Below are 21290 nucleotides of genomic sequence, written 5' to 3' on the forward strand. Positions count from 1 at the left end.
ATCATGACACCCAGTGGCTATCCTAAAGACAAGTCACTTTATGAAGTAGCCAGGGCTGCTTTGTAAAGTCAGAACGTCTTCTGAGAATAGATCAATCATGTTAACCATGCCAGCATATGCTTTATTTTAGGAACATAGGAAGGGGCCTCAGACCTTTTGTCCATTTTGCTAGGTGTGGTCTACACTGACACTTTGGGGGTTCAGACTGGAGACCTTCTCAGCCCTATGTAGAGATGCTGGTCATTGAGCCTGGGTCCACCTGCATGCAGTGCAACCCCATTTTGAATAATTGCTCTGTCAGCAGGGGTGGGGAGCAATGCAGAGCAATCAAACCCCCTTAGATGCTGGAATTCCCACCCTAAGCAGCGCCTGCAATTTCACTAGACACTGGCCACATGTTTTGAAACCTGTTGCCTGGGGCCTAAAGGGCTAGAAACCTACTTCTTTTATGTATAAGCCAAAGTTCTCAGAACACTGGAAGTAGGGAAGTTGGGTGAATGCTCCCATTTGAACCTGTTGCTTTTGGTTCTGTGCGCTCACTTGCCTTTACAGTCTCCATTTCTAAAATCATACTACCTAAGAACATAAAGAAAGAAAATGATAAATACACTCACCATTGTCATTGCCTTGCTTAATTTCCTCAGCGGTCCGATCTATTAGTACATACAGTGACCAAACTACGCAGGTAATAGCAATAATGTGGAATGTGACTGAGCAGACAATCTTCCTCCTTTCACTTGTTGTCATCTGTAGCTTTTCCCACTGCAAATGGCAAACAGAAATAGTTGGGTTTGCAGGAGTTCTTATGTTACTAAACTCTCCCCGCCCCACTAAAATTAGCAATGAGGATGACTTAATTTTGAAATCTCCTACTTGTTCTCTAAAATACAGGCATTCAGGGCTTCCTTAATTGAAGGGAAATAGCAAAATTAATAAAATAAGCTCAATTTTGGAGAAAACCCATGATGTATATTATTCAGGCTTATCAAGGAAGGCACCCTTTCATTAGTTTTGTGAAGTGCTGAACAACTGTTTAAAAGTTTCCCTGTCCCATTAAAGACTATAGTAGCAACTACAGTGGTACCTCGGGTTAAGTACTTAATTCGTTCCGGAGTTCCGTTCTTAACCTGAAACTGTTCTTAACCTGAAGCACCACTTAAGCTAATGGGGCCTCCCGCTGCCGCTGCGCCGCCGCAGCACGATTTCCGTTCTCATCCTGAAGCAAAGTTCTTAACCTGAGGCAAAATTTCTGGGTTAGCGGAGTCTGTAACCTGAAGCGTATGTAACCCGAGGTACCACTGTACCAGCCAAATAATATTCTGTATGTGCAGTTTGATTTTGAAGAGAGAATTCTGCCACTACAGGTACTCTTGAAATGGGAAAGTTTGTCTCCTTTTAAATTGGTACAGTTTTTATTGGGACAGAACCAGGCCCATATTGGGCAACTCTGAAGTCTGTTGCATGTATTTAAAATGTCTGCTGGCAGGTATAGAGGCCTAATATACACAAGGAAACTAAATGGCCTCTAAGGAATTCTTGAGTAAGACACTCAACCATGAATTCCAGTGGAGTTCAGGGTGAATTCAGACATCATACTAATCACATGGTTGGTTCCTTCTCTGCTTTTAACAAGAAGTAAATAGCAACTGAAGGTGTAGGGTCTTATCTGGATCATGCCCATGGTTTGCTCCCATCGTGGTCTTAACCTGGATTGCCTTCCTCCCACAGCTGCTATTTAGTAACAAAATAAGAAAGCAAGCAAGGGCCAATCATGCAATCAATGCCACATTTACTTTGTCCCTTAGCTATCATATGGAGCGTTGAATTAACCCAATAGTGGGCCTGAAAACTTAAGCAAAAAGCATTTTTCTTCTCTAGATCCAATGTGGATTTTTATCCTCATGCAAATCATGTTTTTCCTCTTTCATAAGTAGATTAAAATGCTGAGCTGATGAGGCTTTTCAACTTTTGAATCTCCTTAAAATATCTCAAGTGGTGGAGAAATGCAGTGCAACGCTGCCACCTTCCTGCTACTTGTAGTACTACATGGCTGAAGTGCATGTTCAAAGCAACATTTTAATATGCGTGCTACATTTCTTCCAAAATGACTCCAAATAGTTGATAAGGCCAGAAGGGAAATAAAAAACCAAACTTGGAGAAAGATGAAGAAATAAGGTGAGTTTTGCATGCCAACGAAATTGCTTTCAGCTTCAAACAGAAGTTGCACACATTGTCATAAGCTGCTCAACTTAAAATTGCTTTTTGCAATATACAGTACTGTGACGTTTCCAGTGCAGTATTGCCACACTAAGTCAGAAATATTTCTATTTCTCTTATTTGTAACAAGTTACATCCTGCCTGTCTTTCAATACTATTTAAAAGAATGCAATCACTGAACAATGATGTGTGCCCCTGCCCCCATGGCAAAAGAAAGGAAACTATGGCTGCTTAAGACAGAAGTGATTACGAGATTTGACACACAAGCAGAAAACAAGAGGCAGTAAGCAGAACCATCTGCCCAAGATGTGCCAGTAAGGTGTTAGAGGTACTGTTAGATTAGAACTCTAGTATCAGATTAGCCACTATGGGAACATCTTTCAGCTGAAGAAGAGCAAAGGATGGGGATATACTTTATCGACCCCAACAGGATACCAAGTCAATTATGCACATAAACACAATACATTTTTGGGGGAGTGGGCACAGCAGATGGCTTTCTTTGAAAGATGTGCAAGTGAAAGCGATCAAAAATCATAAGAATGACTTACACTTTCTTCATGCTACTAGTAAGTTCAAACTTGGAAAGCAAAATCAACTTAATGATGCTTTGGTTTGGTTTGCCTCCTGCTTTTTCATATTTCTTGAATTTTACATTTTTTAAAGAAACCAAGGGACAAGCAGAAGTGGACATAGTGCTTTTTTTCAAAAAAAATGTTTAGGGGTACTGTCATTTTGACTCAAGAAAAATCACCATTTTATAGTTCAAAATGGGGAAAAATACAGTAAATGGACAAAAGTACGAAGATTCACAAAGTGTTCAGGGGTATGCATACCCCTGCGTCCCCCCAGAAAAAAGCACTGGACAGTAATGCATGCCCGTCCATTCCCCCTCCCCCCCCCCATTTAGGGTATTTCTTTTACAATTTCATAGATACCATGCCACCTAATTGTTGGGCAGCTTACCGTATATCCTGCCTTTCCAAGGTGTCTATTAATAGTGTGTAAAGGAATGCAACCATTGAACAACTCAAAAATTCAACAGACAGATTAAAACACCAAATAACTACCTTGTTGGTCAGAAAGTCTCATGATCACAGTCTGCTGTATTCAAACCAAGTGCAAACTAAAGCTTTGTGGGCAAAACATTGCAATAAAGGAAAATGAGACTGGGACAGATGAAGGAAAAAGAGAGAGCATGAGACAACATAGCTCTTGGGGAAGGGAAAATAGCTAAAGAGCCATGGGTGCAATGGAAGGAGCAATAGCATTGACAAAAGTACTAGAAAGAGGCAAATGGGGTAGAAGCTGGAAGCAGAAAATGAATATGCCTGCCCATAGTTATTTGACTGGCCACTTCAAAGACAGCCTGCTGAACTAGGTAGACAATTGGCCTGGTCCAGTTTGCTCTTCTTATGTTCCTAAAGAAAGAGCTAAAAAGCCACACCAACAGGGAACAAGCCAGAAAGAGAAAGAAGAACAGAGTAGGAACATATTATACCAGGTCAAGACTTTGTCTGTCTAGCCCAGGATTGTCTACTACTTGATTATTTTGACAATTTGTAATTTCAGGCATATCTAAAGGGGTATACCTGGACATGCCAAGGACTGAACCCGGTACCTTTTGCATGCAAAGCTGATGCTCAGTCACTGAACTATGACCTTGGTCACTGATGTCAGATTATTGTATTTTCTGTTGCAGAGAGTCAAAATGAGAATAAAAACATGGATTTTTAAAAAGTAAGTTTGCAAGCTCAGAAATATGTCCCACTTTGCTGAATTAATTGCACCTAGTTATATCACAGTGTAGTAATCCAGACATTCAAAATTTCAATAGTGTTACATTGAAATGTTAGGACCAGAAGTGCAGTCTGTTAGACACTAGAGGGTAGCAAAGGACTGTACAAAAGATGTTCCATATTCTCAATGATTTAAGCACAACCATGCATGTCTAGATTAATGTTAAAATATATTTCTTAGAATACTGGATCTAAGCCTCCCTTTCTTATTTGCAAACTACATAGGATTACAAAAACAGAGTAATTGAAAAACAATCTAATCAAAAATAGCATCTAAGAACTTCAATAGTATTTAAAGATAGCCACTAAATAAAACTGCCTAAAAATGGAAATTAAACGATACCACTGAAAGAAAACCTTCAATTTCAAAAGCAACGTATATTTATAGACTGGTTGTTCCATCTGCCAATTATATATTGTTTTCATTTTCAATTATCAGCTCTGTCATTAGACTAAAAGCAAAAAGGGAATTATATTGAACACCATATAGTTTTGACACTGCATTTCATTTCGGCTTGAGCCTTCTGTAAAACATGAATCCAAACAGCTGTACCATCATTAAGAAGAGTACATTTCCTATTATTTAGGCTTGATTTCCATAGCTGAAATTTAAAATTCCCATACTTTCAAGCAGCTGGCGTTCTTGTTCAATCATACATGTGCCCGTGATCAGATGGGGAAATGTTTGTGCAAAGCAGGTCATGCTCTGATTCTTGTGATCACACCAGCTGGGGAAAGTGAGGTACAGCTGAGAAAATGGCTGGTGGCTTTCTCAGTCTGCAATTTAATTTATGTTGTTTCCTGCCACAATTGTGGAACAGCACTTTTGAAATGAAGTGGAACCAGATCATGTGAAACAGCCCTAAAGATTCTGCCTCATTAGTTCTCTTCTGTACTATTTGTTGACACATTTCCACAGAATCGGGGCTTTGCTTTTCTCCCGCACTGCTTTAAATACAGGATGCTATCCCAGGGACACTGCTTTTGCCTCAAGAGGCTCAGCATCTCTAAACTTAACTAAGAACATCAGGAGAGCAACAGTGCAGTAGATGCCTCTAGTAAGTGATGAAAAACATTTTTAGTTTGCCTTGGGCAGTCAGCTCACAGTGGTGGTCTGCATAAAATACATTCTTATATTTAGCTGCTGCAAAAGCCACTGCAGTGTAGCAGCTAGGAGAGTTTTATTTATTTTCATTTATTGAGTTTATATACCACCCTTCTTCTGAAAATCACAGGGCAGTTTACATCTTTAAAACACAAAATAAAAACACATGACGTCTCCAAATCACTTGACTATAAACTTGTTGCTGTTCTTTATTTATATAGTGCTCTCTTACCCAAAGGCTCCCAAAGCGGTCAACAAAATATTAAATAGAAATAGTAACTAAATAAATACAACATAAAACAGCAAAATCACTAAATGACCACCAATGCACCTAGGAGCAAGCCCATGCATAATCAACCACCCAAAGGAAACTGCCATTAGCCTCATCATATCCCTCTCCCAGCAAGGAATAATCTGGGTAGCCTTAGACAAGTCAGTGTCTCAGAGCCTTAGTTGGCAGCATGGTCATAATAGCCTCCTTTACAGGGTTGCTAAGGTTTGTGGAGAATGCTCTTAAAGCCCTTTGGGCACTTGGAAAAGTATAAATGCCAGGCATTGTTATCTTATTCGTGCATATTAAGCTTGCCAGACACTTGGTGGTGGGGTCTCTCCAGTGCTAGTTCTGCAGAAGATGCACTCCTTTAGAACAGGTTCTTTCACCCCAAGTCACTGCAAGGTGACTGTCCAAAGCAGCATTTTGCAATAAACTAGCCCCACTCAAACATCCAGGGCATGCAATGATAATTCAGTGAATCGGGAGAACTCACTTAGCCTGCCTTTATTGTCATGCCTATGCTGGCTCCTCCCCAATGCTATCCACATGTTTAAGAGCATGGCTGCATGGGGCAGGCTGCCAAGACATGTAAGCTCTCCCCATGAGTTAGAAACTTGAGCGCTCAGGGTTCCAGCTCACAGGGACAGCCTACTCATACAGAGTCAGTAGTCTTTATACTGCGTCAGACCACTCACATTGTCTATTTTGAGTAGCAGGCTCTCCCAAGAGTTTTGTAGTCTTGCTACCTGAGATCCTTTTAAGTGGACATATCAGGGCTTAAACCTGGGGCTTACGGCCTGCAAAGCATTCACTCTATTAGACAGCTGTTTAAAACAATCATGTTTAGATTCATCAAGCAAGCTTCCCCAGAACCACAGAGGCATCCTCTTCCCTTTCAAAATACGTTCTGAATTTGTGCAACAGCTCTCAGAAAAGCATAGGCATTTCTTCATCAATGTTGTATAGCAAGCCTCCTGCCTCACGCACATGATCTCCATCAAGGCCTCCCATAACCTCCAGCTAAATGAAAAGGTTTGGCTCACAGTAATTTATGTACTCCTATAATTTTGCATCTAATTACAAGCTTCCAAACCATATGCTATTTACATAGACAATTTTGTCATTTAGAGATGCAATCAGTCTGTGTGTGAGGGAGAGAGAGAATATAATTAAAAGTGCAAATGTAGAGACATTTCATAACTGTAGTACCCTAGAACTGCTTGCAACAGGGGAAAACATACCTTTGTAGTGAGCTTCAAAAAGAATGAAGATGATAAAGAAGGCTCCTCAGAGCACAAGAAATTCAGTAATCTGCTAGCAACGGAGAAATGACAGCTCCAAGTCCAGGTCAGTTACTGTCCTGAATGCTAGTGCCATTGAAGCAACTCAGAGAACTGAGTGGTTCAAAGGGGACATTCTAGGAATGTAGTGCATGATCACATAGCAAAAGGGCAAAAGATCACAGTGAGGAATGGCATCTGCATTTTGTCACATTCCCAGGCTTCTTGTCAGGGACATTTTAAGTCTGAGAAAATGTGTTAACAAACAGTAAAAGGTAAAGGACCCCTGGATGGTTAAGTCCAGTCAAAGGTGACTATGGGGTGCTGCGCTCATCTCGCTTGTCAAGCTGAGGGAGCTTTCTGCATCATGTGGCCAGCATGACTAAATTGCTTCTGGCACAACAGGACACCGTGATAAGTGCCAGAGCTCATGGAAACGCCATTTACTTTCCTGCCATAGCGGTACCACTTTATCTACTTGCACTGGTATGCTTTTGAACTGCTAGGTTGGCAAAAGCTGGGACAGAGCAACAGGAGCTCACCCCACCGCGTGAATTTGAGCCGCCAACCTTCTGATCAGCAAGCCCCAGAGGCTCAGTGGTTTAGACACAGTGCCACCCAAGTCCCCGGACAAATAGCACAGAAGTCTGTTATAGGATGTGGCCTGGTTCATGCATCGTGCTAAAACAAGCCTCAGGTTAGCATGAACACGTGAGCTTCGGGATGAGTGCACAGCAGCTTTGCTCCTCCCTGCCGCCCCTCTTTATATATTTTTTTTAAATTGAAACTTTTCAAAATATAATAAAAAAATCAAACTAATCTAAATGAAAAGAAGGAACAGAGAGAGGGGGGAAGGAAGTTAACAACAAAAAACAGAGCCTTCTGTCAGAGGTAGATCTTAACCCTTGTCCCACACAAATTGGGGTGGACCATCCCAGCTCTCACCTGGGAACTTCCCTTTCTTCTCCCAGCCCCCCCCCTCCGCTGCCAAATATCTTCCATTCCCTGCCTCTCATGCAGGGTCCTTCATCAGATATCCATCACCTTCCTGTCAGTATCCTCATTAACCCTGAATAGAGGACATTAAAACAAACAAGTTCATGTTGAGCAAAGCAGCTACAAGCTCCTCTCTGGGAGCCTGGTGTTCACACCAAGCTAAAATTTGGCTGTGTGCATGAGGCCTGTGAAATTCACCAATGACTTGTTAGCAGTCTTGTAACAGTGCCGATTTCCCGCTGTAGAGATGTGCTGGATTTGGTCTTCCCAACATGTGATCATTGGCAATTGCCTCTCACAGCCCTATAACTGAAGACACAAAAATCGAAAGTGTTCCGACTTACTGGTCACATTTTCTACATATATGGAAATGGATATAATTAACTTCCAATCTATATACCTGCCAACATTTCACAGATGCACAGTTGTGGTTCTTTGTTAACTCCAACTTTCTTAATCATTGTGTTATACATTTTCCCCACTGTTTAAAAATGGAAGGAGAAGGCCACTATATTTCTAATTAGATTTCCTCGGGTGCAATTAAATACACTCATGGTAGCAGGAAAAGCACAGAACCTTTGCAGAGAGTGACATGCAGCCTCTTTCTCCATGAATTCAGAATGCAAGCCAAAACTATATCAGGTAAATTATGAGAAGCAAGGCTTTCATTACATTTTTCTACTGCTGTTAAAGCTGTTGAAACACCAGGTGTGACCTACATTCTGTAGGTGCATGCCATTCCCTTCCATGATTTGTAAACCTCTTTCTTGGTGGCAAACAGATCACCTCTACTTGTGTAGGTTCTGAGAGAGGCATGCTATCCCACACACGGTGGGGCCGACTGCAGACAGAGAGCCTTTATGGCAGATCACAGTGTGAACCCGCCTGCACCTAAAACTGAGATCTGTGACCTATTTTTTTGTTCAAATGTTTGCCATGGAAAGCCTGCACTGTAAAAACTAGTGGGCATGATCATTTATATACAAATTGGCAATAGCTGTCTGTTTATTGTTAAAAAAAATAAAAAGGCTGTATCAGGAGGACTTGTTTCCTCAAGGCATCACAACCAGATTTAAATGCTGTAGAATTAGTTTAACTTTAAAAGCCTTAATATACACACCTTCCCCTGAGACTCTAGCTGTTCTCCATAACAACATGATAGCCAATAAAGAAAAGGGAAATATTGTGCATAACGGTTAAGTATTTGACCTTATGTATTACCAGGAAAGACAGTGATTTAAGGTGGGCCATGTCTGAGGCACAGTTTACTAGTGGAAAGAAAACACTGAAGCTGGTTGCCTTGACAACGTGCCGCAGCGGTGCTGAAAATTAAAGGAAACATAGGCCTCTCTGTCATGGGAAAGGCTTGCAAAGCATCCACCAAATTAGGTTAAAAGAAAACTAATCCTACAGCAAATCAGTGTTACCTGTCCTAAGCATATCAGCCATCACTTTTTATCATGATCCTTGTTATAAAACTGATGGGAAATCAGAGTGATTTATATAAGCCAACGGTAATAGGCAGAGCCACAACAACAGCAATACGTTATGGTGTTGAGAGCTCAAAAGTTTCTGATTTCTCCCAGGAAATTGTGCAGGTCACTAGAGGTTATTTGTGGAACCTACAGTACTGAGGGAAAAGGAGAGAATTCAAAGAGGGACTAGTTTAATTTCTCAGCAGCATCTCCCATAGCTCTCCCTGCAGGGAATACTGCTTTCAAGAGCCAATACTGCACGGCATGGTTTTAAATAATGAGAGTAAATAAGAAAGATCAAAGTGAAGCTATGTTTTAAAAACAAGACATCAATATCATTCAACAGCCTAGTTACTTTGTAGCTCACAGTACCAAAAGCCTAATTTTCTCTGTAAACACTGGATTCTGAAGCAGACTCACCAATATATCCGTGCATTCCTGTTTTATTTGCTACTTAAATATATTACTGACTTCAGGGCATTAATTGAATCCCGTTTCAAACAAAGCATGCTATCAAGCTATTTGAACCAAGGAGCCAAATATTTCAAATATCTTTGACAGAATCCTTTGATTGAAAGTATGTTGTTGTTATTGTTGTATGCCTTTCGGCAGGGAAAAAAATTAAAAGCCCCATTGATTTCAGCAGTAACTCTTGGCACAACACTACATACCTGTATAGATAATATAATGTTCCTAATTGGTTAACTGTTTAAACAAAAATTATGATGGACTCCCTCCTCACCACCATCGCTCTTCCAGAAAACCAGTTCCTCCACCGTACCCATGTGTGACTAACTGCTTCCAATGCAGTCACATAGGTGGAACTAACTAGAGTTTCTATTTGGCTTCAGATCTGAAATAGCTTTCATTGGTTTTAGATAAGCTAAAGGGGAAACATTTGCCTAGTTTTAACCATGATTAATGTTGTCAATATGATTAAGCATGATTAGGCCCAGTTGGAGGAATTCCCCAAAGCTGAATTGGTTAAGATGTTACATCTGCCAGGCAGTAAGCTGGTATCGTCAGGGCTGGCCCTCTCATCAGCTAAGTTGAGCCTCTTGTCTTGAGATGATGGCAAATGGATGCCCCCTATGCATTCACCACTGCCTCCCCCTGCCTGCAGGGCTAACAAGCACCAAGGCTTGCTTTCTCATGCTGCCTTCCAGGCTGTCTGGCCCCTGGTCGGTTGTCAAGTGGCTGATGACAGCTGCCTAGGACTTCAGGATTGCCAACACCAGTTTGCCACTGCAACAAATTGGTGGTGGACCTCCTAATGTGCTCTCTGGGTTACAACCTTTGCCTTGACCTATTGTGTGCAAAGCTGCCCAGAGAGTGCCTCTTTAAAGTTAACTACTACTACTGTAAAACTTTAAACAGTATTTACTGCTGCAGCCTGCCAACAAAGATTCTGAGATCACCATTACCCACAATGCCATGCTTTGGGGACAGACTCTTCTGTAGAGAGAAATATTGTGGGAAATGATGGCCCTGGATGGAAGCAAAAACAACTCAAAGATCCAAGAGTTCAAAGAGATGAAGCACCTTCTCTAGGAGGAAAGCTAATGTGCTTGGGCCTTTTTACTCTAGAAAAATATGACTGGTGGAGGGCATTCTCAAGATTTATAAAATTATGAATGGTATGGGGAAATGGATAGGGAGGACTTTTTTTCCACCAACATTCTCAGTAGCCTGCCTACCTCTAAGGTTTGGAAGGAATGTAGAGTTCTATGCATGTGCCAATGTACGGGCCTTGAATTTCACCCCACATGGCAGAAAGGTTGTGCTGGATAATCTCCAGCTGGCACAAGGCGCAACTATGCTGGTAAAGTACCTTCCCAAACAGGAGCAAACCTGTATGACCCAGTGGGTATAACTGGAAAGTGGGATTTCTAATTAATGTCTGACCCTAAAATATAAGCTAAAACATTGGGTGTAACTGTTAACTGGGAGAAAAATGCTTGCTCATGTAAGTCAGCTTTAAAAGCTATTGCGGATTTGGGGTTGTTTTTTGTCTATGAGTCAGCTGCCTGTGAAGTCAGGACGTCTGATACTGTTGCATTGCACTGCCCCCCAGAAATGAACCAGAAAGCCCTTGCAGACAGGGACCTGTGCGTGTACACTGCCATTCCTAAATTTCAAAATCTATGGGTCATCATTCAAAGGAAAGATATATGCTCATATTCACCCCTCCCGAAAGACTAAGAAAAACGGGAACAATGTGTTTCAAAGAAATATAAACCTCAGAGACCAAATGTCTATAAATAAATAAAACCAAAGAATTAAATAGGCAAAGTCATTTGAAAAGTAGTCATAGCAAAAAGCTTTGGGGAAATCTCTGTTTGGAGATACATTACGGTGTTTATGTACATTTTAATTCTGTCATCCATTCCATATGGATCACAGTAGCATATTGATTGCCTTTATATTTTTATCATGTTTCACGCTTCAGATACCAGATTAAATATACATCCGGTTCTCGGTTCTTTTTTAAAAGGGGGAAATAGTTTCTCTCAGGAGTGCAGAGATATCCCGTGATGAAAGGAGGTCAACAAAAAACAACACTAAAACAAATGAATTGTATAATTTAGAATCTCTGCACTGCATTACAAATCTACTTTCTAGTTTTCAAATACAGAATGGGAAAGCAAATTAAACTACTTTAAAGCCATTAATAATGGTAATAAACATAGAGAGGGGAAGATGATAATATACAGCAAACACTTTTTCCTCTATAACCCCGCTCTTCCACTGCTGTCATGAGTGCTTGCTCAAAAGTACCCCTCTGCTTTTTGAAATGTGATTTGGTAGGGACATGGAACAAAGGCTTTCAGCTGCATTGTCCATGCTGTGTGACTCCCTATCCCAGATGGGCCAACTGGCCTTCTCTTTACTGGTGTTTGGGTATATTGTTATGAACTTTTGTTTTGCTATGTCTTTGGATTGATTTGATTTCATGGAATTGTAGAGTTGGAAGGGACCCTGAGGATTATCTAGTCCAATCCCCCTGCAATGTAGGAATACACAGCTGTCCCATATGGGGATCGAACTTGCAACCTTGGCATTATCAGCACCACGCTCTAACCAACTGAGCTATGCTGCAAGGGTGACAACCAGCCTTTTGGCACACACCATATTGAATGAAACGTAAATTTCACATTTGATCAAAACTGTACACTAAATGTAAATTTAAAGTTAGCATTTGATGAGTACATCTGATCAACATATATGAATTTGAAAGCTTAATGCTTCATAGAATTGCAGAACTACAAAGTTGGAAGGTACCACAGAGGCCCATCTAGACCAACCCACTGCAGTGCAGGAATCCTGCCCACAGCTGTCCCTGGGTGGGCTCAAACCAATGACCTTCTGGTTAACAGCCAGATGTGCTGATCCACTGCAGTTCATCAAAGGCCTCCTTTCTTATTTATCTATGAAAATATTTATTTCTTTCAACCCCACTGAAGCCTAAGGTATGCCCAAAACATCAAGTTTGAAAACAATGAAACAAATAAATATAAAATCTATTAAATAATAGAACAGAAATGTAGACTCCTAAAATCACAGATCAGCAGGGGGGAAATACACAAGACAATGCTGGTTCACTACAGCTGTTTTTAAGACTTATCCAGACCCAGCTCCCTTTCATAGTTATTAAGGACAGATTTACCTGATGTCTTCAACTTTGTTGAAATTAAATGAGATAGGCATGTATTGTTGGTTTGAGACATAAAAGCTCAGAATTTACATTTTTTTCCCACCCATCAATCATGCTAAAATAAGTTCCTTTTAAATGGCAAGCCTGTATGTGTTGTAACTAGAAAAGCAGACGGTATGATAATAATCTGAGCTTAGATTCAATATAATTAACAGTTATAAGAGAGCAGCACTGGGAATGTTACAAGGATGTTATAATAAAGCCAATCACAGCAGAACAAACTTCAGTAATCTGGGCACAAGAAATAGGATATGCAGCATTTCAGCTTCCATTTTCTGCTGCACACCTAGAATGTTTCTGTAAAGTACCAGACACTGAACTTTCATGCAGAATTGATCTTTTTGGAAAGATATAGCTTTCCCCACTTTAAAACAGGAAATATTTTTAGGCCCCAAGGCTGAAAAATACAATGATCCAACCTGTAACACCAGGGAAATGTGATCCTGACAAAGTGCTTTTGAAATTAATAAAATTAATTTTAAAAGTGTGTTTTTGGAGGGTTGTCCCAATGACCCTGCTCCAGAAAGAGTTACCCTTGCCAAACACAGAGACCTCATTGATTTCAGCTGTATTGAGATGTGACCAACTGTGGCCAATGCCTTCTGAAGAATATCTTTTCAAGAAGTAAAGAGAAATTTGGGTTTTGCAGTGATCTCTAAGTTTTGGACTTAGAGTACGGTGGTATCAAGCAGTTAATGAAAACCTTTCAACTATGAGTAGCCCCCCCCCCCCAATTAAAAGCCACACAAAAGGTACAATATAATTATGTTATTGTGTGCATGGCAGGGTCTTTTCAGGGTACAATTCAGGTGCCAGGCTCTTCCTTCCAGAGGGAGAAGGAAGAGAAAACGGCAGATGAATTTTGAAAGTTGGCTACTATTCCACTATAGAACTAAATTATGATCCCAATTACATTCTGAATTTGTAAAAAATTGTGGCTCTTTCTGGGTCTGATGGTAAAGAGCAAATAGTGTTTCTGTACTGTAGCATTTAATACTGTTAAGCTGATGATCAGAATAGTAAATAAAACTTCATAGGCTTCATAGACACTTATTAGAAACTGCGTTCAAATCACGGCAGCTTCACATCTTCTAGCTCAACATATTTATCATACAAGGATTTGTTTCAGATTCTACTGTTTGATTCATATTCAGTTTCAGATTTGATTCAGATTCTACTGTTGAAGAAATATCACTTCCAGAAGGGAGCTGGAAGTATGACTAGCTGGCCAAAAATGCAGAGCAAAGTGCAGGGACACAGTGAACAACTGTGCAAAAATTATTGTCACCAAACCAGTCAGTGAAAATTTAATCAACAATTGCAAGGGGTGAAGAGTGAGAGGAGCCTGTAATGACTTAGATAAAACTTAAATTGTCTATATTAAATCCTACCATTAGTTGCATACATGTCACAAATTCCAGGAATTCACCTTCCTTCCTTCCTTCACTAATGTCAAAAGTGAAAAGGGACTTGGCTACAGCCAGTTATGACCATTACTTTCTGGCACTCTTATATTAAATAATAACAACATATTAATTTTCATTACCAGCATAAAGCTTTTGGGACTGAAGGATAGTGGTGTGTGTGTGTGTGTGTATAATGTGTAGCACCACCGCAAACTCTTTTCAGACAATGTTTGGATTGGGCCAAGAATGTGATTCTGCAAGTCACTTATCAACTTCAGGTCCCCTTTTGAAACAAATGGATAGAGATCTTTTGGGGAACCAAAATAAAAGGAAGCAAGCAGAGGAACAGGGAAGTGTGCTCCCTGGTTCAGAAAAATGTGGTTATAGGATTATGCTACATGTAACAAGTCAGTGAATAACAGGGTCAGCCCAATACATTTTGCTGCCTGAGGCAAAGAACAAAGTAGTATCCCCCCACTTCTACTCCATGCACAGAAGCTGAATAGACAGGGAGTTGAATCTAGTGATGGGATAGTGTCCTGCAATTGTGTGAAAGGTACCTCATAGGCCACAAATCTCTCTCTCTCTCTCTCTCTCTCTCTCACACACACACACACACACACACACACACACACACAACCAACCAATATCCCAGAGCCGTTCCATGGCTTTAAAAATGCTGCAACTGCACACAAACACAGACAAAGCGCAGAATGTGGCTTCCTAATACATTTCTTTCACTTTGCTCTTTCTTCTTGCTTTCTAAAGCGCAGTTCTAGCACTTCTGGTTTAGAAGATATGTTCAAAGGTATATTGGCAACAACGCCCGGTGAAATCTCAAAAACTGCCAGGGTTGCTGAGTAAGATTTCCAGGGTCGGAATGCAAAGATTTGCAATGTGTACACTGGTTGCAACATTGTATTTTTGGTTCACAGAATTTTGGTTACCATAGTGCCGAAATCTGTGTAGTGTCTCAATAGTCCTGAGTCCTTCACACACAGAATATCCAGAATTTCAACAAACTACACTTATGCATGCCGTGGATAGGGAGCACCATGACTTATCCAGCCAAAAAAGCAACCTGGCATTTGCTCTAGGATGAAGGGAGCACTGAGGCAGAAGGGATGGCAAATCCCATGTGGAAGGCAGCTAAATGTGCAGTGATATCAATAGGTTCTTGTGTCTTGAGCCATTTTCCATATCTTGGCTATAGGGTCTCCCTAAGGGAATGCCTCCTTATTGAACCATATCTATACATTTAAAAGCCCCCCCACCGCAAGAATCCAGGGAACTGGAGTTTGTTAAGGGGGCTGGTAATTCCAGTTCTAATAAATAGTTCCCAGGAATCGGGGCGGGTGGGGCAGGGATGCTTTGAATGTGCTTTAAATATAAGTTGCCTATGCAGCCTAAAGGTAAAGGTAAAGGTACCCCTGCCCGTACGGGCCAGTCTTGACAGACTCTGGGGTTGTGCGCCCATCTCACTCAAGAGGCCAGGGGCCAGCGCTGTCCGGAGACACTTCCGGGTCACGTGGCCAGCGTGACATCGCTGCTCTGGCGAGCCAGAGCCGCACACGGAAACGCCGTTTACCTTCCCGCTGGTAAGCGGTCCCTATTTATCTACTTGCACCCGGAGGTGCTTTCGAACTGCTAGGTTGGCAGGCGCTGGGACCGAGCAGCGGGAGCGCACCCCGCCGCAGGGATTCGAACCGCCGACCTTTCGATCGGCAAGTCCTAGGCGCTGAGGCTTTAACCCACAGCGCCACCTGCGTCCCTAGTGCAAGTCTAAGTGCACTTGGATGGGGCTATTTTTCACCTTTTCAAGTATACTGTAAGATGCGGGGGGGGGGGGGGGACAGGGTTCCTTGATCTGGAACAGGTGAAGGATGCTAATCACTGCCCCATTTACTACCATTGTTACACCCTGATGTTAAGCTCTTTGTGGCATATTGTGAGCTTTATGGAGTCTTATAGGCTGGACTTCCAGCTACAAGAATTCTTAAGTTAGGACTGTGAGGGCTGTCCTATAAAATTATGAACATCTGATAGCAATATAAAGCTAACTATTCAAGTCTATGGAACACTTTCACCAGTACAAAGGGTATATGAATATTGTCTGTAAAATTCACTGAACCCAACAACAAGAAGGTACAGCAAGGACCGAGGAGTTTTTTAATGGCTCTGTGATTCCAGAAGGTGTGACATAGTACATTTTTGTCTGAAAACGCTTCTCTGTTTTCTAGCATTCCTCCGTATGTAGAAATGGTAGCCAAGAAAAACCTGCTATGCTCCTGTTAAAATGACCTGTAGAAGTTGGAAGCAAACTCTTACTGATTTCATTGTGAACTCATTCACACCTACTCTAATGGTTCCGACAACATTCTTGTGAGTCTGCACTATGAAGGGGAGGGGGAGGAATGTGCATAATGGTTTATATGCAGATGATACCCACCTCTACCTCTCTTTTAAATCAGAACCAGTGAAGGCGGTGAAGGTCCTGTGTGAGTGTCTGGAGGCAGTTGGAGGATGGATGGCGGCTAACAGATTGAGGTTGAATCCTGACAAGACAGAAGTACTGTTTTTGGGGGACAGGAGGCGGGCAGGTGTGGAGGATTCCCTGGTCCTGAATGGGGTAACTGTGCCCCTGAAGGACCAGGTGCGCAGCCTGGGAGTCATTTTGGACTCACAGCTGTCCATGGAGGCACAGGTCAAATCTGTGTCCAGGGCAGCTGTTTACCAGCTCCATCTGGTACGCAGGCTGAGACCCTACCTGCCCGCAGACTGTCTCGCCAGAGTGGTGCATGGTCGGTTATCTCCCGCTTGGACTACTGCAATGCACTCTACATGGGGCTACCTTTGAAGGTGACTCGGAGACTACAACTAATCCAGAATGCGGCAGCTAGACTGGTGACTGGGGGCAGCCGCCGAGACCATATAACACCGGTCTTGAAAGACCTACATTGGCTCCCAGTATGTTTCCGAGCACAATTCAAAGTGTTAGTGCTGACCTTTAAAGCCCTAAACGGCCTCGGTCCAGTATACCTGAAGGAGCGTCTCCACCCCCATCATTCTGCCCGGACGCTGAGGTCCAGCACCGAGGGCCTTCTGGCGGTTCCCTCATTGCGAGAAGCAAAGCTACAGGGAACCAGGCAGAGGGCCTTCTCAGTAGTGGCACCCGCCCTGTGGAACGCCCTTCCAGCAGATGTCAAAGCGATAAACAACTACCTGACATTCAGAAGACATCTTCTGACATTCAGAAGACAACTACCTGACATCCAGGGAAGTTTTTAACGTGTGATATTTTACTGTATTTTTGGTTTCTATGGAAGCTGCCCAAAGGGGTATAAATAATAAATTATTAATTATTATTATTATTATTATATTTGTTATGTTCAAATGACTGAGTGGGATTAGTGAAGAGTTCAGAAAGATTACTGAGATAAATTGGAGACATCAGAAATTACCGAAGGTTCAGATTTCAGCTTGTGCACACTGTCATGGCTGTTAATGTATACATAGCTATTAGTGTAGAACATATTAAGGGCTGATCAATATATGGACCCCTTGAGTTCTGCCTCTGCAGGGACAAGCAAAAACACTTGGTTTATAATCAAGCTTCCATTAATTCTGTAACATGCTCAGTAGAGAGAAGAGCAATTTCACACAAGAGAGACACTGTAGATTATTTGGCAGAAAGATATAACAAGGCCTGTTTGAATTCTGTGATAAATAAAAATAAATAAATCCATAATTCTGAGCCGAAGTACCCTACATTCTGCAACATGAAAAGCAGAATTTTGCAAACTATATATTATTTTTAAGATTTCCCTGATTTCCCCTCTCATTGTGAATGATTTATTCTCCTTCTATCAGTCACACAGATAGGAAGCTTTATTGTTTACTGAAGCTGTACACTCTGACCACTGGAAACCTCAAGCAAGTCCTTTGGCTTCTGACATTTCACTAGCTATTGCTCACACACTTTCAAGCATGTTTTGCAATAGAAGAGCTAGAGACATGATTTTTTAGAAATTAAAGCTAGGAAACTTGGGGATCTTGATCTATTATTCCTGGTGAATAACACATATGGCTGCTTTTCTGGTCATCTATGGAATTATGGCATACATACGGGGGTGGGGTGTGTATAAGCAAACCTTTTATTAGCTTTTTGGTGTGTTTTAATTCTGCAAAGTGCATAATTATTTTCATAAAATAATTTTCATATATTTTATTAATTCAAGTAAGCAAGAACCTGGCATTTGCAAACTTTGGAATTTGGCGAGAAACTTTGGCAGTCGAATTCAAAAACTGGAGAAATAGTGCTGATGTGGAAACCCTCAAATAAATATGTGATTTCTGAAAGCCAAGGGATCAGTCTGTCCTCTTGAGGATTATCCTATGGATGAATAATATCTGGTAATGGTAGCAATGTAATTAACAAGAATAATCATGTGTATGACTTTTAGATAATAACGTTACAGGCTCACTGTACAATATGCTGCGAACAAGATAGAGTGGGGGACGGGACACAGGTGTGCTTGGCAAGGAGTTAAAAGGTTAGGAGTAAAATGAAAAAAAGAGTGAGAAACAGGGCCAAGGACAGTGGACTGAAGGCAGAGGGCCCAAAGCAATGGCTGGGGGATGGGTCAGTTATATGAAGCCAGCTGCATATAAGAAAACTGGATACATCTAGGGACAAAGGTAAAGGTAAAGGGACCCCTGACCATTAGGTCCAGTCGTGACTGACTCTGGGGTTGCGGTGCTCATCTCGCTTTACTGGCCAAGGGAGCCGGTGTACAGCTTCCGGGTCATGTGGCCAGCATGACTAAGCCGCTTCTGGCGAACCAGAGCAGCACACGGAAACACCGTTTACCTTCCCACCGGAGCAGTACCTATTTATCTACTTGTACTTTGACGTGCTTTCGAACTGCTAGGTTGTCAGGAGCAGGGACCGAGCAACTGGAGCTCACCCCGTCGCAGGGATTTAAACCAGCGACCTTCTGATCGGCAAGTCCTAGGCTCTGTGGTTTAACCCACAGCACCACCCGCGTCCCTACATCTAGGGATACAATGTGGCAAAACTGAGTAGACTATCCAATTTGGGACCATGGGCCAAGGACTCCAAAATAATTGAACTGGCATGATTTGAAAGTGAGGGAGACTTGATTTTTCCACACCGATTTCAGCAAAGCAGCAACTGACTGTGCAAAATTTGTCATATGTACTTGATTAGCTTAATACAGAGTCTCAATCAAGGTAACCGGAAATGAGCAACCTCAGAAACTGTAATACAATGTTTTGCGTTAAGCATATGCATAAGAAATATGCATCGTAATATTCCAGCGGAAGGAAATTAAAACAAATAGCAGTTATAAGATGACGAAGCTGAAATACGAGAATTGATACAGCACGAGATCGATGGTGTTGTAAAATACACACTCACAGAGCTGCATGCATCAAACAAAGCAGAAGAAAGGATGACCTAGACTGGAAATGTTAACTTCAGCTTTGGCAGCTCACATCGGCTGGATTTAATTCTTAGCACCATACCTTTCGAAGAGGCTTGAGCTTGGTCTCCATTATGAAGTCATACTTGCAGAGTTCACAGCAGCGTGTGTCTGAACTCTTAATCCACTGATGCAGACAGGCCTGATGAACAAAACGCAGGGTCCCTGTGCAGCGACACGGTGTGATGAGGGGGCTTTCGTCATCTCCCTCACAGTGACAGATCCTGACAGGAAGGACAGCAACAACGAGTGAGCAAAGGTAGAGTTTATTTGCACTGCCTTTCATACCAAGAGCTGACATTCAAAACACTCTGAAAGTGCTCAACCTTTGAGATTAGATCTGAGAAATGTATTCCTTTTCCTGTTTGTTGCTTAGTTACTATATGTTCCATTTTTAGCATTACTCAGACATGGAAACATACAAGGTTTCCCCAATGACACATATCAAACTCTCCTTCTCCCACCTTAATATTTATATAATATGGCTAATTGAACCCAGAAGCTCTGGGCTTGTATGCTCCTTCTTGCATGGCAATTCCATGCTTCCTACTTTGGTTCACAATCAAACCATAGTTTAATTTGCTGGCTCAGAAAAATGGTTAAGTGCTGTTGTTTGTAAACTAGAATAGGAACTACTGTGCATGATTGAGATGGAGTAATAGGAGGGAATATGTTGGCCCAAGGCTCCTGACAGCTTGTTCATGGAACCTGATTTTGATGTTCCACTGTGTTCAATAGGATTTACTCCCTAGGACCAAAGGCTAACTCTCCCACTTAGATAAATGGCACCTAGATGTGTCCTTAACTGGACTGAATCCTGCCTACTGTTGAAAATTACCGTATTTTTCGCTCTATAAGATGCACCAGACCACAAGACGCACCTAGTTTTTGGAGGAGGAAAACAAGAGAAAAAAAATTCTGAATCTCAGAAGCCAGAACAGCAAGAGGGATTGCTGCGCAGTGAAAGCAGCAATCCCTCTTGCTGTTCTGGCTTCTGGGATAGCTGTGCAGCCTGCATTCACTCCATAAGACGCACACACATTTCCCCTTACTTTTTAGGAGGGAAAAAGTGAGTCTTATAGAGCAAAAAATACGGTAAGTTCAATACTCTTTAAACATAGACAGTTTACACTAGAATTCTATGCATGCTTACTTGGAATTAAGCATTAACTGTGTTCAATGGTATTTGCTGTCATGCAAGTGCGTACAGGATTGCAGTTTATGACTCTTGAAATTCCAAAGCATATCATAGTCATACGAAGGAAATGCAATCTGCATCTCATCTAGTTTTGTGCTGAAGTTGCAACAGCTCTGAGTAAGATGGAATTGGAATCACCTTCAAAGATGGGGTATTTTCACTCAAAAATGTAAATGACTGCAACTGTAAATGTATATCCAGTTTTAATTTAGGGGGGAAGTATGCCCAACTATTTGGTTGTGGTCCTGTAGAAGTGCATAGGTTCAACAGAGAGTGAGTATTGTGTGGTGGTTAGTGTTGAATGAAGACTTAGGAGATCAGGGT

General features: G+C 41.7%; 1 protein-coding gene across 6 annotated transcripts in view; it reads right to left on the bottom strand.

Moving 5' to 3' along the window:
• The window catches only part of MARCHF1 (membrane associated ring-CH-type finger 1), a 117655-nt gene that overhangs the window by 4266 nt on the left and 92099 nt on the right, over positions 1–21290 (bottom strand). For all 6 annotated transcript variants that reach the window (XM_079991410.1, XM_079991406.1, XM_079991411.1 and 3 more), the window contains 2 exons: positions 19812–19992; positions 615–762 (listed from right to left, as the gene is read on the bottom strand). In XM_079991410.1, the coding sequence (XP_079847536.1) occupies positions 615–762; positions 19812–19992 (329 nt within the window). The remainder of the gene's footprint in view (positions 1–614; positions 763–19811; positions 19993–21290) is intronic.

The sequence above is a fragment of the Podarcis cretensis genome (assembly GCF_951804945.1).
Source record: "Podarcis cretensis genome assembly, chromosome: 9".
NCBI classification, from domain to species: Eukaryota; Metazoa; Chordata; class Lepidosauria; order Squamata; family Lacertidae; genus Podarcis; species Podarcis cretensis.